We start from the raw sequence: 16,998 nt of genomic DNA on the forward strand, positions 1-16,998 counted from the left end.
CACGCACACTTACTTTAGGTTCAGGGCAGGGGAAATATCCACTCACTGATTTATTAACTAATTACACATCACTATGGAACTTCTGCCAGTGTGTCATTTGACAAAGTTTTACTTAGAATTTAATGACAATTCCATATTCTTAACTTCCTGACATATATGTATATTTCTTCTGTAGCATTCCTACATCTGGTAATGAGGTCCTTGAAAATGAGTTGTGTCATTGGAATGTATACTTTTGGTTTATAGACATTCCTTATTTACGGCGTGCATTTGCTGCACAAATACCAAATGCAAAGAATCATACACAAAACCTAGGGCATTGTGAGATCCAGTAAGCACAGTGAACTGAGCTGAGCCCAGCTTTTAAGTTATCCATTTAGTCTGTCTCCTCAGCAACCTAATTACATTATAGATCTGTTGCTTCAGAGGTAACAAGAGTACTTTTATTACAAAGTATTACTGCCTTGCTAGCCTTAACTTTCAGGGTAGAGCTTTCTTCTTTCTTGTCATCTTTTCTGCATAGTCACTGATCACGGTCTCGCTCTCATCTTGGTGGATGAAGTATCCCTCTTCCTGTGCAGTTGCCATCTCCTCCTGGGTCCCTCATACACCAGGAACGTTGCCGTATCATGCGTCTTTTCTGTTTTGCATTTCACTTACTCGCTTTCTCCTGGCTCCCCCTAAATGTAAGGAAATGATCGGCTTTCTGTTAACCTCTGAACAGTATTCCTTGACTGTTCTCCTCTCAAGGGTTGGTTCTACTTCTTTCCTTTCTTTCCCTGCCAACATCTTTACAAGAATTGTCGCTTCCACCCGCTCACTGCCTCTGCTTTCTTGCTCCCTGCAGTTCGTCTCAGGCCCCTCCAGTCCCTGAAATTGCCCTCCTGGCTGCCAACTAAATAAATGCCTTTTCTTAGCTTTTATTTTGTTGTTTCATCCTCCCAGTGACATCTGCCCCTATACTTTCTTTCTTTTCTTTCCCCCATAAAATTAACCATCACGACCACCGTTCTTAATCTCCCTGAAGCCCTGCCTTTTTCATTTCTGGGACATTGGTTGAATGGTTGGTCTGGGAAACTTTGCAAGGTTTTTTCATAGCCTGAAATTCTAAGCATCTTTTGCTTTTTCTCCTACCCCTGCTATCTGCTCTATTTTTTTGTCTCTTTAAATCAGAGAACACCAACTAGCATGACCCCACGTGACTTTTATTCTTGGCTTGCACAGTGGTTATATTTTAATTAATTGTTAACATGGAAACATCAGGAGATTGTACCTAGGCCTAAATGTCTTGCTTTCCTTAAAAAGCAAACAAACATCAGCTGCTCCCCTCCGAGAGTGCAGACCCTCCTTAGTTCGCCATAATGTCCACTACTCCCTGTAGGTCTCTAGCTGGCCTTCCTCATTTACTGATCTCACCTGTCCAAGCTCTGCAGACATGTGAGTTTGCACCTCTTACCGTTAATGTTAGAAATCCATAGTGCTGTTTCCTAGGTCCTCTTTTCTCATGAGTCAGAGGAGATGCCTCTGTGTTTCCCCTTTCTCCCACCAATCACTATGCCTGGCTTATAGTAGGCACTCAGAAAACATTTGCATGAGTGGGCAGTGCCATTGGGTTTGATTCTGGTCCCGTGGATCTGAGGGCTCTCTACTTGACACAGAGGTCACTGCCTTTGAGTATTTTGAATGGGATACTTTTGTTTCGGGTTGAGAACTTATTTGTACTTTACATTGGCATAAAACTTAACAGATCATTAAGTCCAACTTCATGTTACATATGAGAGATGGGAGACACACACAAGATAATGTGACTTGCCCAAGGCACCAGAGCCAGTGAAGGGCGAGCTGGGACCCTTCTGTGAAGAGTGAGAATAACTCACCTTCACATAGCCCTTTAACCTATACTCGTTTCTACCTGGAGTCTGCAGAATTGATATTACCTTCCCCATTTTATACAGCTAAGGAAACTAAAGCCATGAAATTTAAATGGTTTCCCCAAGATTATTCAACCAGGGAAGGCAGAGACCTGACTCCATCCTAGACCTTTCAACTTCAAGTTCAGAGCTTTTCCTGTGGTTTTCTCTGACGGTTCTTTATTCAGCTCCCTAAGGTAAAAATCTTTTTAGGCTTGCTTTAGTGAAGTACACCCTCCCTCCATCCCTTAACATTTCAAAATCAGAAACCTGAAAAAGAACATTCTAGTTTATTTATTTATTTTTTAACAGCTGGGGATGACAGAGGTGAAGATAATTAAAATAAGCAATGAGCTGAATAACTGCCGTTTCATCTTCCTAACCTAGTGCAGTGAAGCATTTACTTTGAAAATCCATTTTCCGTGGCGTTCCTGAGAGTTGTGTTGTGAATCTGTATTCCTCACTGTCTTGCGAAAAGGAGTAACACTCATCCTTACCAGTGGATGACTTCAGGGCTGAGGAGGCTTCAGAAATGTGGGCCTGGGGAGGTCATGGGAGTGGTTTCAGCCCTCCTCCCCTGTTCAGCAAATAATTGTGCTTAATGAGCCTCTAGAGCCGGCCGCCTTGGGTGTAGCTCCGCTCCCCTCCTGAGCTCCTGAGGTCTAGAGCTGCGCTACCCAAAATGTGCAGCTATCGAGCACTTGAAATGTAGCTAGTCCAGATGGAGATGTGATGTAAGTATACAGTGCACACTGGATTGCGAAGACTCAGTACAAAAAAGAAAAAAAGTAGCTATCTCCATAATGATTACATGTTGAAGTGACAATATCTTGGATATTCTGGGTTAACTAAACTATATTATTAAAATTCATTTTACTTGTGTCTTTTTATCTTTTTTTTAAAAAAGGTGGCTATTAGAAAACTTAAAATTATACATGTGACTCATATTATACTTCAATTGGACAGTGCTGGTGCAGAGGCAGCTCTTGCGTCCCTTGATCATTTTAAGAGGCCAATATTTTTATTCATTCAACAAGTGTTTACAGAGGCCTAAATGGAGCAGCTACCTCAGGGAGGCTTTTGCAGCAATTTAAAAAGACTCCTGAGTAATCCCTCCAGTCTCTCTAATTATTCCTGTTTTGTGGGGGAGTCTTGTATTATAAATGAAGACTGAGCTTACTTTTGTATTTAGATCATCTAAAAACAAAAACCTTGTTACCTAAATTGCGGGGAAGAAGAGAAGACTAATGGAAATACAAATTCCCCGTTGCCATTATGTAAAAAATATTTTGCAAAGGACTACAATGTGAGGCAAAATATTTTCATTTCTGCTAAGAGGAGATAACTGGCATGAATTTCCTTCCATGCCCTAGCATTGTACCATTTATTCGCTGTTTTGTTTTGTTTTTTTCAAAGTGTCTGACTCTATGAGGGAGGCACACTGGCCCTTGTAATGCAGCAGAATGTTAAAGCACTCCATTTCTGTTTTTATTTTTTTTAATTAAATTTATTGGGGGTAACATTGGCTAATAACATTATATAAATTTCAGGTGTACAGCTTATAATACAACATTTCAGCATGGCTTTATGAAGGTGACATTTCAAACCAGTGAGGGAAAGATGGACATTTATATAAATGGTGACAAAGCACTGTCCCTACCTTATTCTGTACATGAAATCAAATGGTTCACATGGTTCAAAGATTGAGATGTAAAAAGAAAAAAGAAGGAAGGAACCATAAAAATACTAGGAAAAAAGTGATTTTCTTTTTAACAATAATTATAGAGTAAGATTTTTAAAGCAGAATTTTAAATTGAGATGCCATAATGCAAAAAGACTGATGAATTTGGCTCTAAAATAAAAACTTATGTATAACAAACATAAAAAAGGTGAAAATTAAATTGAAACACTATTTCTACTTTGATGGATATATACAGTTATATACACCCATACGTACACATTAGAGAATGATTTATAGAATACATAAAGAACACTTACTTTTAAAAAATAGAATACTTACAAATCTATAAGAAAAATACTAACAACCCAATAGAAGTATGGATAAAGCATGGGAATAAGCAAGTCCCCGAAAGAGAAAATATATGCTTAATCTCATTAATAAGTGGAAAAATATGAAAGAAAACAGAGGTTTCTTCTCCAACTAATAGAAATTTAAAAAATTATAGATAACATTACTGTTAACAGTGTGGGGTAACGGGCTTTTTTTATTCACTATTGGAGGTGGTGAAAATTAACACTCTTTGAGAGTATAATTTGACAATGTCCTTCAAAAAAAATGTTTTAAACCTACCCTTTGCTCTAACTTTTAGAAGTTTTCCCTGCAGGTATGCCTGCACAGGCATGCCAAGGTGTCTTATAGTATCTCTATACAATGGAATAACATACTATCAACCTGTGTCTGTTGACATGGAAAGATGTTCATGAGCTATTGGTAGAGGAGAGAATAGTATGTACTGCTTGGTTTCATTTGTGTTAAAATTTAATAAAGCAGATGCATATTTAACCACATCTACATAGAAAATATATGGAAGGATATGTTATAAACTGTTAAACGTTGATACAGCTGGGAAATGGGTTGGGGGAGACAGACATGGGAAACTGGCTGAGGCCTTTCGCTTTTTACTTCATAATAATCTATACTTTTTCTTTTTTTAAAAAAAATAATAGACATAATACTTTTATAATATATTTTTAAGTTTTTATTAACCTTTTATCAGAAAACAGGTTCAAGAACACTACTGGGTTATAAATTCCTCAGACCTACTATTTGTATTCTCTAGTGCTCAAATGCTGCAGACTGACTCACCTCCAAAGCTTCGTATAAAATAGTGAGTATTTGGGAGCATTTGAGATCTTGCTCCCTAGCATAGGTCATCAGTTTGACTCAAAAACTCATCAAAGTTCTCAAAAAAAAAAAAAAAAGAAAATAGTGTTCATGCTAGTTCTCATTAAATTTTTTTGTTCTCTTTAAAAAAAATAAAGCCATCTTTTAGAAAGGCCATGTTCTCTCTCTTTAGCAGACAGGACCACCTCATACACAAAAATTATTTCGCTATTTCTTAAGCCGCCTTATTGTCATTATTATTTTGTTGGTATTTCCTTTCTCATGTTTGTTTATATTTCTCATAACCTCAGAGACTAATTCTTTATAAACTTTAAGGTTCCCCAAAAAGGGACATTAGAATTTTAAGGTCAACAAATCCCATTAGTCCGTGCTTTTAGCTCCAGTATGCTGAATTTTACCTTGTATCCAACCTAAGTCTTATCAAATATCCCTTAACAGGTGCTTGGAAGAAGGCATTTTAGGGGATAAATTTATTTTCCAGGTGATGAGCACACTCCTAAACTTAAAGGTCTTGGCTAGATAAATGTCATGGAAAGCCTACCCTACTGAGCTCAAACACACATTCATAAATGAACCTTATCAAAATTCCATTAAAAGCTGTGAGATCCTTGCTTTTCTGTTGTTACTCAAGGTTAAGTTACACTTCCAACAAAAGCCTCTTTAAGTTTCTGCCTGATTTACTTAATGCCTCTACAAAATAGCCTTAACTTTATGATTTCCTTTGGAACTTAAAAAGGCAGTAAATAGCATTTCTTAATGCCAACCTTTGCTGCTTTAGAAGAACTCTAAAGTGATTTTCAAGTATGAAATATCCTGCTAACATATATTACCATCCATGTGTAAAAATGAAATGCAAAAAATATAGCAGACTATTTAGAGGCATGGAAATGAAAGAAATGAAATAGGAAAAATGAACTATGCCTGTTTAAAGTAAGATCATTGTACATGGGGGTAGCTAAAGGAGACAGACAGATCCCCGGCTCCAACTTCCATATTTTATAGATGAGGAAGCTGCAATCAAGAGAGGTAAAATAGTTCCCTGAAGATCACAAGTTAATTAATGGCCGTGCTAGGACTAGAACTGTGGTCTTCTATCTGCAGTTTGCTAGTTCCATACACCATGATGCATCTACCTGCATACACATGCTTCTGCATATAGGCTGTATTTTTCTAAACATGCCCACCCTGTGGTCCAGCAGTTCCACCCTTGGACATAGACCCAATGTCCAGATAAGTGCTATGTCCACTAAAAGACATGTGCAATGTTATTCATGGCAGCATTGTTCTTCAGAGCCAAAGTCTGTAGGAGGGAAGGTAGGAGAAAGGCGAGGGGAGAAGAGGAGCGAGTAGGGGAGAGAAAGGGAACCCAAATGTAAATCAGCAATAGAATGGGTAAATAAATTGTGGTATATTCACACAATGGAATATTACACCACAGTTAAGAAAACAAAAACAAACAAACAAACAAAAAACCCATCTGATTCATGAAGCAATATGTAAACGAGTAAATCTCCAAAAAGCATATACCGGGGGTGCCAAAAAAATATACACACCCAACTTGTATTCATCTTTTGTTATTGATATATATTGAGTAATACAATTTTAATACAGTTTTTTTCATTTCTTAAAAGGTATACACATTTTTTTGCACCCTCTGTATATATCTTTGAGTGAACAAAACCTGACATAGGAAATTATGGAGTGCACTGTGTTATTTATATTTCTGTTCATAAACTCCTTAAGGTCAGGGACCATTTCTTTGCATCCTCAGATCTCCAGGACCTAGCATATTATCTGGCACACAACAGGTGCTCAATGTGTATTTTAACGGAACATATACGATATAGAAAAAGACACAAGGGAAGTATTTTTCTATTGAGAAAAATAACAGGAAATATAGTGAATGATACTTTAATTCTCAGATGTTTATACCAGAGCACAGCATATGGAAACCTGAAAGATGAACAAAATATTACACTTGGCTAGTTATGACCATAGCTAGACTATAGTAATATTTCAGAGTATTTCAAAACCGGCACTGCTAATGGAGCCTATGGTTTGACCCCAGAATTAATTCAACCATGATATCAAGCAGATGTCATGTTTTCTCTATTCATATTTTTGGCCTCAATGGAGAGGAAGCCTTCTCAGCTCCCACCCCTACTTCTCACTCAAGGTAAAAGATGTGGTGCTGAGTTAATTTTAGGTCAGATATTAGCCCACTGATCAGTCATGCTTTTGAGAGTTTCTGCCTTGGGATCTGTCGAAATGAACTTATACTGAAAGAAGGCTTTCTCTGACTCCTTGTCCTCTGCCATTGCAGGGTGCACTGGCCTTTCATCTCATTGGGATGATAAGTCTGGGATGAGGGGAATGGAGTAATTCTTCTGTCTGCATTGATGTCAGACTCCTTACACCCAGCCTGTGTGGGAGTGAGGATCCTATCACTACATGGTTCACTGCAGTTTATTAGAGCTCCACACTGAGCTTTGGGCCACTCCCGCCAAAGGAATAAAACATTGCATTGCTTCCTTTGGGCATTTGATTCTCTTGGGGACCACCTAGAAGGTGAGATGGCTAGACCAAGGTAGGATTTGTAAACTCGGGGTCCCTTGGCCAAATGCCATTACAATGCTGTAATAAGGCCACCCTTTAGTAGTACCTCATTCCTTCACCCGTAATCACACAGCACAAAGAGCCATGACCCTCTTTCTTTTGCCACTGGTACATCAGGCATTGAGAGTCGTTATTGTGGCATGATTGCCTATTATTCCAAGTTATCACCTGGAAGAAATACTGAATGTCTGAAGCAGAGGTATACTCATGTTTGAAAAAGATGTGCCCTACTAATTATAGCTCAGGCAGGCCAGATGGATCCGAGTCCTTGGGGGAACCACAGGAACAAATTGCTAATCAATTTGCAGCGTCTATAGAAGCACCAGCTATGGGGCTGCAATTAATACAGCTTTGTGAACAGCCGCTTGTGCCAAAGCAAGTTCACTTCATTAAATATTGACCGACGGGGTTTCCATTCTTCTAGTAGGACGTTCTCATCAACAGGATGAAAAGACATGGTCCCAACCTTTAGGTGGTTAAAAAACAAATAAACATTTGATTATATTATTTTATCTAAAGGCATTTGTGAAATGCTGAGATGGGAAAATCTCTGTTGTCCTTAATATTACCTAAATTACCTTTTAAAAGTTTATTTTTTATCTTAATGTTTTTTGTGTGTTTTGTTTTTTTAATGAAAGGTTAAACTAATATACTCAATGTTTTCTCATCATTGTAATATCTGGTAGGTTTTATGCAACTTGTTTTCATTGAAGCTTTCTGGAAACGTTATACTTTACTTCAGGGAAAACAAAACGCTTGTGTTCTTTCCTTTCTTGCTGGTGCTATCAGCCTATGCCCAGCTTATGACCTCACTTCACACTCAGACACCTTTTTGAACAGACTAAGTTAGCTTTGCCCACAGGACTTGAATTTCATGCTTTAGCCTGCTATGATGTAAAATTTCAGCACATGGGAAAATAACTAACATAATGACGTGACAAAAATATATCAAGAGTTTCTACCAACTTTTTTATGAGGCTCCCCAAAATACCTAGAGGCGGGAGACTAATTTATATGGGAGTGCATGAGTTAACATTTAATGGTTTCGTTCTTTGTCACCGTGCTCATTTTTACCAAACTCAAAAGTTGCCCCTTCAGTGTTCAGTTGTGCTCTGAGCACACTCCCGGCATGGTTGGGCAACAGAGTCTTCAGTCAGACAAATGTACTCTTTTCATTACTTTTCTTAAAATTTTAATCAGTGAACTAAATTTTCATTTTTTACGAGCAAATTTTAAAAGTAGATATTCTGAACATTAGGGGGAAACTTTTTTCTTAACCATGTCAGCCTTGCATTGGAATTGTTTATGTTTGATTTAACACCCCTACTGGTGACATAGATACTACAATGAAATTCCAGATTTGAGAGAAAATACATCTCACGTGGAAAAATATATACACATACTTGCACATGCAGACTTGCAAGTGGTGACATTAAGTTTTTGATGAAAGTGTGTTGAAAAATGAATCTCAAAAAATAAGAAAAAAGAAAAAAAAGAAATCTCAGCGAGTCCTTGAGAATTTTCTAACCTTCTTATGTCGATTGGTTGGTTTGCAGTTCAACTCGGCTGCTAAGCAGCTGATAGAGTGGGATAAGCCTCCTGGGCCAGGAGGTGATGCTGGAGAAGGCACCTCGGCGGCAGCTCCGAGCAGCACTGCCCCAAAGCACTCCGACACCAAGAAGAACACCAAAAAGCGACACTCCTTCACTTCCCTCACCATGGCCAGCAAATCCTCCCAGGCGTCCCAGAACCGCCATTCCATGGAGATTAGCCCTCCCGTTCTCATCAGCTCCAGCAACCCCACAGCCGCTGCGCGCATCAGTGAGCTGTCCGGGCTTTCCTGCAGTGCCCCTTCTCAGGTAAGTGACCCCGGAGGCATGGAAAGAGCTCCGCCACCAAAGGGATCTGTGCGCAAACGTGTTTGTTTGCTGGCTGAGAAATACTGTTTATTTGAACCTTCAGAAGGTAGGAGGGGCAAAAGCCTTTCTCACTTTGTACGTGGAGAAATGGAGACTGGAAAATTCACTTGCGTGCATGAAAATAACTCAGTTCTCGAAAGAAAAATCAGAGATTACAAGATGATGGGAAGTTTCGCTAAGCAGTCTCAGTTTTGCAGACCCTTCTCACAAAGCTGCTGTGGGAGATCTCACCAACTAAAACTTGACCTCTATCCCAGTTGAAGGTGCTGTGGTCAAAACTCAGGTTTGCAGTTGCCCACATCTATATAACTTATCTTGATATGTAGGCTTCCCTGGCAGAGTTATGGAGAAAGGATGTGAAGAAGTATTTAATTTAAATTAAAAATTGGTGTAGCATTTTTTATTTAAAAGCTCTTTGTTCATCAAGACTTTGGCCTGTCTTACAAAGTAGCCGCACGTTATTCTTGGGTGGAGAAAGATGCACAATACGATTTGGGAACATTCATTCATTTGGCAAACCTTTATTGAGTGCCTTATTATAGATCCTTCCAGGCCCTATGTATACCAAGATAAATAAGATAATAGGACTTCACTACATTAGGCCTTCATTCTGGACTGTAAAATGAGCCTAACTGTGGCCCTGCCTAGGTCACAGGGCTGCTGTAGTTACCCAGTTAGATGACAGCTGTATTTGTCTCACCCCGAAGGTCAGAGAGCCGGGAACAAAGTCGCCTGTCACAAATGGGAGACTCCCTTGAACTCTCATAATTCATGCAGACTTTACATTCTACTCAAAATTACATTTTACGTTTACATTCTCTACAAACACCATGTATAGCTGTGGTTTAAAAAACCAAACAAACAAACATAAAAATCAATTAGTTGAGGGGGCGAGGAAGAGAGGGAAAGAAGGAAGGGAGGGAGGGAGGAAGGGAAGAGGGAGGGATGGAGATACAGCCCTTGTCCTCAAGAAGCCTACACAGTTTGATAAGTGCCTGTTTTGGACCGTAGAATAAACATTCACGATACAGTTTTTGGTATTCTTTGCCAATATTATTAAAAATTGTTCTCGCTCAGACTCATTTATTTGATCCTGCGCTTTTAGATTCATACCGTAGGTTTTGAGTTAAATGCTTTCATTCCCCAAATAGCATTGTGGTTGGTCAGTGTTTTTTTTAGGTGGTAAGGCCATGAAACATTTGATCTTGAGAGGGACATAGAACACACACACACACACACACACACACACACACACACACACACACACACACACACATCCCACTAGAACATGAGGGCAGAGGTCTTTGTTGTGTCCGTTGATATGTCTCAAAGTCAGAAGTATATAAGCACTTAATATTTGTTGAATGAATGAGTCACCTGAAAAATGGGTAGAGAGGAGAATCGTGTTATTTTACATGTAACTAATTATACTATGTGAAAAATAGACATGGTTTATAGATCAGAGCAAGAAGGACCAAGCGAAGTTACTCTGGAAAGGTAACCTCTAAAGATTTTTGAATTGGGTTCTATAGAGTGGGCTAGTAAAGTTGCCCATTCACTCATAGCAAACCAACTGGATCATTTGACTGTTTTTTATTTTGTGACCTAGCAACAGTTGCACAATGATGTTTTTCTTGAAATAAAAGATAAGTTTCTGCTAAGAATAGTGGCAACTCAGAGTGGGAATAGCTTTAAAAGGATTGACGGTAATCTTTTGGCAGGAGAGAAAATGAAAAGAGAAAGGAAGAGAAACTTAGCATTGATATCTTTTGTTGCGAACTCAGCAGTCAGGTGTGAGCATGTCCGATGCTGCCTCACCTCACCGGAGCTGGGAATGAGAACAGTAAAAGGGGAGTCATTTTTGTTTTGGTTTGAGTAGCTTAGGAAACAAGGTTCTCTCTGTGTTCCCATTAGAACAGTCTCCCCATAGCCACTCTACCCCTCCTCCTCTGGGCTAATTCATTTTGTTTTCAGTGGTAACGATTGCCTCAGGGAGAAGCTATCTCTAGAAGAAGATGGGAGGTGTTTGAAGTGCTGCCTGGTTTCTGCAGCCTAGGTTTACAGAAAACATTGCTTGTCTAGGGTACTGTGTACATTGGAGAGAACTGCTGTCCACAATAAAGCAATGAGTAGGTGTAGCATATGTGATAGGCAAATGCTCTCCTAACCGAGGAGAAGCGTGGATGTGGGGAAATGGAGCTTGTGCGACTGTGTGAAATAGGGCTCTCCTTTCCTTGTGCCCAGCAAAGGGCCTGTCAGTAGATTTGACTGAGGCCCATGGCTGAATGTGTCTCCTGCTATTGGCCTGATTTTCTGTCCTGGTTTTCCTTCATTAGGTTTGGTTGCATTTATTTAAAAATCCAAAGTAAGGGGCCTAAAGAAGTGTGTTCATTTTTCTCTCACCCCAGTGAAATCTACATATAGGCAGTTGAGTGATGGTGCGATGGCACCTTCTAGCTCACCTTTCCACCATTTGGGTAGATTCCTTATCCTCATGTTTCTCTTTGGTAACTAGAGATCTGTCACATCCACATTCTAGGCAACAGGATGGGGAAATGGACCAAAGAAAGGAGCAGAGGGCTTGCTTGCTATTGTATAATATTTGGTGACTCTTAAGTGAAGTCTGAATTTGGAAATACAGAAATTCGAAGATGATTTATAGGTTGTCCTGTCAAGGCGGATCGCTGGAACGGAGGCGCACAGATGTCTGTGACTGACATCTGTAAAAGCACGTGACACTGTAATCAGCCAAGACATTTTTCCTGCAGCTCTGGCTATACCACAGTTTTTGGCCTCTGCCAGCTGGAGGAGTGATTCATAATATTAATAATAAGTGTTTTTGTGGTGTTTTTATATTGCTAGTGGCTTCCGAGGAAGCAAGATCCACCCACTCGTTCCTATTTGCTTTCCACACCTTTTCACTCTCCACATAGCTCTTTCTTTTGGGAGAAACCAACCTCATTTGCAGTTCCATGAGGAAAGCACAGCACAAACTCGGGTTGTACCTTCTCAGGGCATTTGCTCTACTCATGTCCACCCTCAGCCACTGTTCTGCTTTTGGTCATTCTTTGGTGACTTCTGTCTCTTGTGTTACTCCAGCGCTAGGAGCGGCCCCATGTTGAACTGGTGCTTTCAGGACTCATCGTGTTAAGTGCTTCGTTCCCATGTCTGTGATAGCAGAGACTGTAGGTAACCTCTGGTCCAGCTCCTCACTTGTCCAAGACTGTGAGCTCATTAGCAGCGAATTATCCTGACTCCCGGTCTAGAGCTCTCAGGAGACATGTCAGTCAATAGTGAGATCTTTTTCAGATATCTGCAGCGTCAGGCCCAGGCAGCTGTATTGTGGTGAATTGTGGACTGCCCCAAAGGCTCCTTGATAATGGTGTGCACTTTGAAATGAGCTTCGTTGTATCTTCTAAGAAAGCCTCCATCTTTTATGTGTTGCCAACTCGCAGATGCCCTTGAAGTGTTTATGTAAACAGGTTTATAAACGGGATAAAATAGCCGAAGGCCACTGGGTTTTATCCCAGAATGAAAAACCAGTGTGCTTCCCATTAGGAATTGATTAGAAATAGACTTTGGTTCATAGGAGAAAGAGAAAATGAAAGTATGGGGAGAAACTCTTGTTAGTGGCGCCCCTTGGATCTGCTTAGGTTTAATCAATATATGAGCTCACCGGTACAGAGGTAATTTTAGAAGGATGTGGATTCCATGAATAACACAGATGTATTTGTGAAAGTAAATCGTATACTGTGATGCTGATTCTCCCCGGTGTTGCCAGGGCCTAACCAAGTGGGAAAGTTCCTTCAGTTCCTCTGGAAACTAACCCTTGAGCTTTTCGTTGCCCTGATCATCTATTTCCTTGATTAATGGGAATTGAGGAAACTAATGTTTGGGATTAAATTTCTAGTACAAATACATTTTAGGTATAACATTGTTTCCTTGGGGGAACAAGGTGCCAGCCAATCACATTTCTTTAATAGTGACCCATTTGCGCAGGAACCCACACCCCGACTTCTGCAGCATCAAGTAACACCATTGCATTCTCAGTTGGACCTGACATGCAACTTGACTGAAATTGGTCGAGTAAGCAAACACAGGCAAAGAAATGACCCGAATAACTCAATATCTTCCTAGTAAATTAATCTTGGGTGGTATCATGGAGACGACACCTTTGAAAACAGCTAATTTGGCTTGACATTGTTCCTTTAAAGGTTGTATAAATAATGGGCTGCTATAGGCACGCCTGGGCAGCTGCATTTTAATTACATGTCCCCACTGAAATGTAGAAATCATGCAAATGGTTCTGAAAAAAGCAAAGTACCGTAAGCATTTCACATAGACTTCACGTATTGATAGGTGAGTATTCAACAGGCTCTTCAGGGAAATTATTAGTAGGCTGGTCAAACCCGGCTAAGCATCGGAAAGGCCAGGTTGGGTTCCCATAACATCCCCAGTGAGGCAGTGTTGTGAAAGGCAACAGCAGTTGAATTCTGTATGTAAAACATCGTAGTGACCAGTTTTTATCATGTGACTCCCCAGTGTCTTAATACAAATTAGGTAAGCAGTAAATTTGGGCTGAATAACCTGAAAAGAATTCTGCCTTCCAGAAATAATAGAAGCTACTGTTTTTTGGTTTTGTTTTTTTTTCATTGTGATTTGTCTTTCCAAGGTTTAGCTGGTATAAGCTGTTACGTTTAATGTAGTCTTTCTGCCTTTTTTTTTCTTGACAGGTTCATATAAGTACCACCGGGTTAATTGTGACGCCACCCCCAAGCAGCCCAGTGACAACTGGTCCTTCATTCACTTTCCCATCAGACGTTCCCTACCCAGCTGCCCTTGGGGTGAGTATAGTTTTGTCCACCTCTGTTTGTCTCTTAGGTATTAGTCACGTTAAGCTGGCATACCCACCTCCTAACACCTGCAGTTTACATGACACTTGCTAGGTGGGGTGCCTCTCTATCTTTCATCTGTTATCTCTGTCAATCTTACAAAAATTTTACAAAGTCTCTTGCCTGCAGCCTGCAAAAATTTTAGCAGTGAGGATCAGTGGCCTGAAGCTGTTAGAAGAGCTCTGTAAAATACTTTTAATTTCATACCGATTTCCTGAAGGCTTAACTTTTATTTCTTTTGAGCTTCTAGACCTTGCTTATTTCTTACAAAGGCACATTAATAGAGATACTGAGGAAACTGGCATCCTTAAGGCTGAATGGTTTTCTGTGAGTCACACGCTAAGTCGATTTCAAATGTCTATGTGTACAATTCGCCTTTTAGTTTCTTGTCTTCTGTTGGTATAACCATAGGCTTAACACCCCCCCCACACACACACACACACACGTCTCTGCTGCCTTGGAAGGCCCCTCAGATCATTTTGATTCTTTTTCTGAAAACATAGCATCCTGCAGACAGAGTCTATACACTAATCGCTTTAAAACATGCTAATGGGAGAAATTAATGGGAAGAATGAAGGCAGCCAAGGGAAACAGATACAAAGGAGAACACTCGGCAGGGAAGATTTAAAGGGAAGAAGCAAGCGCATCCAACAGGTTAGCAGAAACACAATAGTTTAAATCCCTGTTTCCTGAAATTGCAGGCAATTAAACTGCAAGGAACCAGCGACTTGAGACATCTCTCATCCAGGCCAGTGCCTTAGCTTGTACGTTCAGACTATTCCATCCAGTGCTGAGTTGGTTAAGGATGGAAAAGATCACTAAATCAGATCCCCCCAGTGGACCCCACCCCTGTAAGTTACTTTACTGGTTGTGATGCTCTCAGAGAAACCGTGTGGTCCGGTGATGGGAGCACAGACCTGGGTCGAAAGCCCAGCTCTGCCACTTGTTATATGACCGTGAAAAGTCACTCAGCCTCTTTAAGCCTCCATGTCCCTACCTATGACATGAGACTAATAGTACCCACTTCAGAGAGTTAGCACTGCACCTAGAACATAGAACAGGATGACTGTTGTTGATCTCGGCTGAGGACTGCTGCAAGGTGGGCCTGTGACATGTGCCATTGCTTTGCTGAGAAGGCTGTGGAGGGCCCGGGTCATTTTGTTCTGGTGTTCTCTGTACCAGGAATAGTGAGGCTTCTGAACAGCTGGTCTGTTTTTAGGTTGTGGATTTTATATACATTGTAAACATTATATTTCTCTCTGCTAGAATGCTTAGAACCAAATTGGTACACCGTCCCCACCACTACACGCGTTCCCCCCCACCACCACCACCACAGCAGGGACCCCTCATAATGTATTAGTCAAAATGTTAGCCCCTTCTAGTTTTATTGTCCTCGTTTTCCTTTTGCCTCATTTTTCTTCTTTTATATTTATTTTGTCTTGATACATTTTTATAATAGAAATAATTGAAAACTGACTTTGAAACAAGGTGGGATATAAATAAATGCAGAGTTATTAGCTAGCTTGACTTAGGCTTTTGAAAACTTTTTATAGAGTTAAGCATGTTCTTGTATTTAAATGGAAGTTGATCATGTTCTGGTTAGAGGTTTAAGGTTTTTTCTTAAGTTCCCCAAATGATTATAGCTTCCTTGATATTATGTGTTAGGTGCAGGAGGAGAAGTTGCGTTGATTCATCTGGAGAGAAGATGAAATTCAGTTAACTTACTGACATGTGGCTTCCCTGAGATTCTCGTAGCTCTGGGAGTTTTCACCCGAGCCAAGTTACACAATCATCCTGCCCTCTTACCTCCAGAGAAGACCCCCTTTGCTTCCTCCCTGCCCACTCCAAATACATTCACAGCGTGTTGGTATCCCCATTTCCCAGTACTTCGCATGGAAAAACTCTAGCTTGATTTCTTAAGGGAAAAAAAGATTGATTTTTCTGATCTTAGAAAAATTAATTAGTGGAAAAGGCATAGAGCTGGCTGAGCTTCACCCCTTATGGGCTAGAAATTTTATAATACAGTACATGGCCAGTTGCTTTTAGCTGGTGGTGCACTCTAGGGCAAATCAATGGGACAGGTCACAAGGGAGCATGAATACATGGAAATTAATTTACATTCAACGATATCGTCCTAGGAGGACATAAGGAAACCTGCATGTTAAGCAAGAGGAAGGTTTATTAAATGGTGTGTCTACTGTGCCAATTCCATTTAATGGAAAACTAATTATAAACAGGCATATCTGTCATCCCAGGAGATGTATAGTTCTGAAAGTGTCTGGTCGGTGGGCAGACATGTTTTGGATTTAATCTGTCAGGTTTAAGTGGAAAAAAATCTCAGTAGCATGTGCCCTCTGCGTCTTACATTAATCATAGCAAGTATCCGTTTTAAAATTTGAAGTATTTCCCAAAAGCTGAGCTCTATCACAGCAATAGTGTGCTGCTCGGTAAGAAGGAAACCAGGCTTTTCACGGTGTGGATTTATTGGTAATAAATGCCACCATTAGCATTGCAAATGAAAGTTATTTCTAGTACTTTTTTTATGAATTGAGACTTTTTAATCTTTTATGCAGCATGAAGTTCTGAGCATATTGTCTCATACATCTCCTATGTACAGTTAAAATGTTAAATATCTAATATTAGGAGCAACACTGTTATTCCATCTATGTAATTCAGACACCAGACTATTAATAGTAGGGAGAGTTTTTTCTGACTAATTTTGTGAGGGGGGGAGAGCAAAGATCTTAGTCTCTTGTCTTCTGCTCAGTGGCAGAAGGGCTTTTTAAACAAGTGAT

General features: G+C 40.0%; 1 protein-coding gene across 4 annotated transcripts in view; it reads left to right on the forward strand.

Annotated features, from left to right (window-relative positions):
• The window catches only part of SH3RF1 (SH3 domain containing ring finger 1), a 169,203-nt gene that overhangs the window by 121,059 nt on the left and 31,146 nt on the right, over positions 1–16,998 (forward strand). For all 4 annotated transcript variants that reach the window (XM_019665510.1, XM_019665509.1, XM_019665513.1 and 1 more), the window contains exons 5-6: positions 8,949–9,251; positions 14,045–14,155. In XM_019665510.1, the coding sequence (XP_019521055.1) occupies positions 8,949–9,251; positions 14,045–14,155 (414 nt within the window). The remainder of the gene's footprint in view (positions 1–8,948; positions 9,252–14,044; positions 14,156–16,998) is intronic.

This window comes from Hipposideros armiger, unplaced genomic scaffold, assembly GCF_001890085.2.
Source record: "Hipposideros armiger isolate ML-2016 unplaced genomic scaffold, ASM189008v1 scaffold_444, whole genome shotgun sequence".
Classification (NCBI taxonomy): domain Eukaryota; kingdom Metazoa; phylum Chordata; class Mammalia; order Chiroptera; family Hipposideridae; genus Hipposideros; species Hipposideros armiger.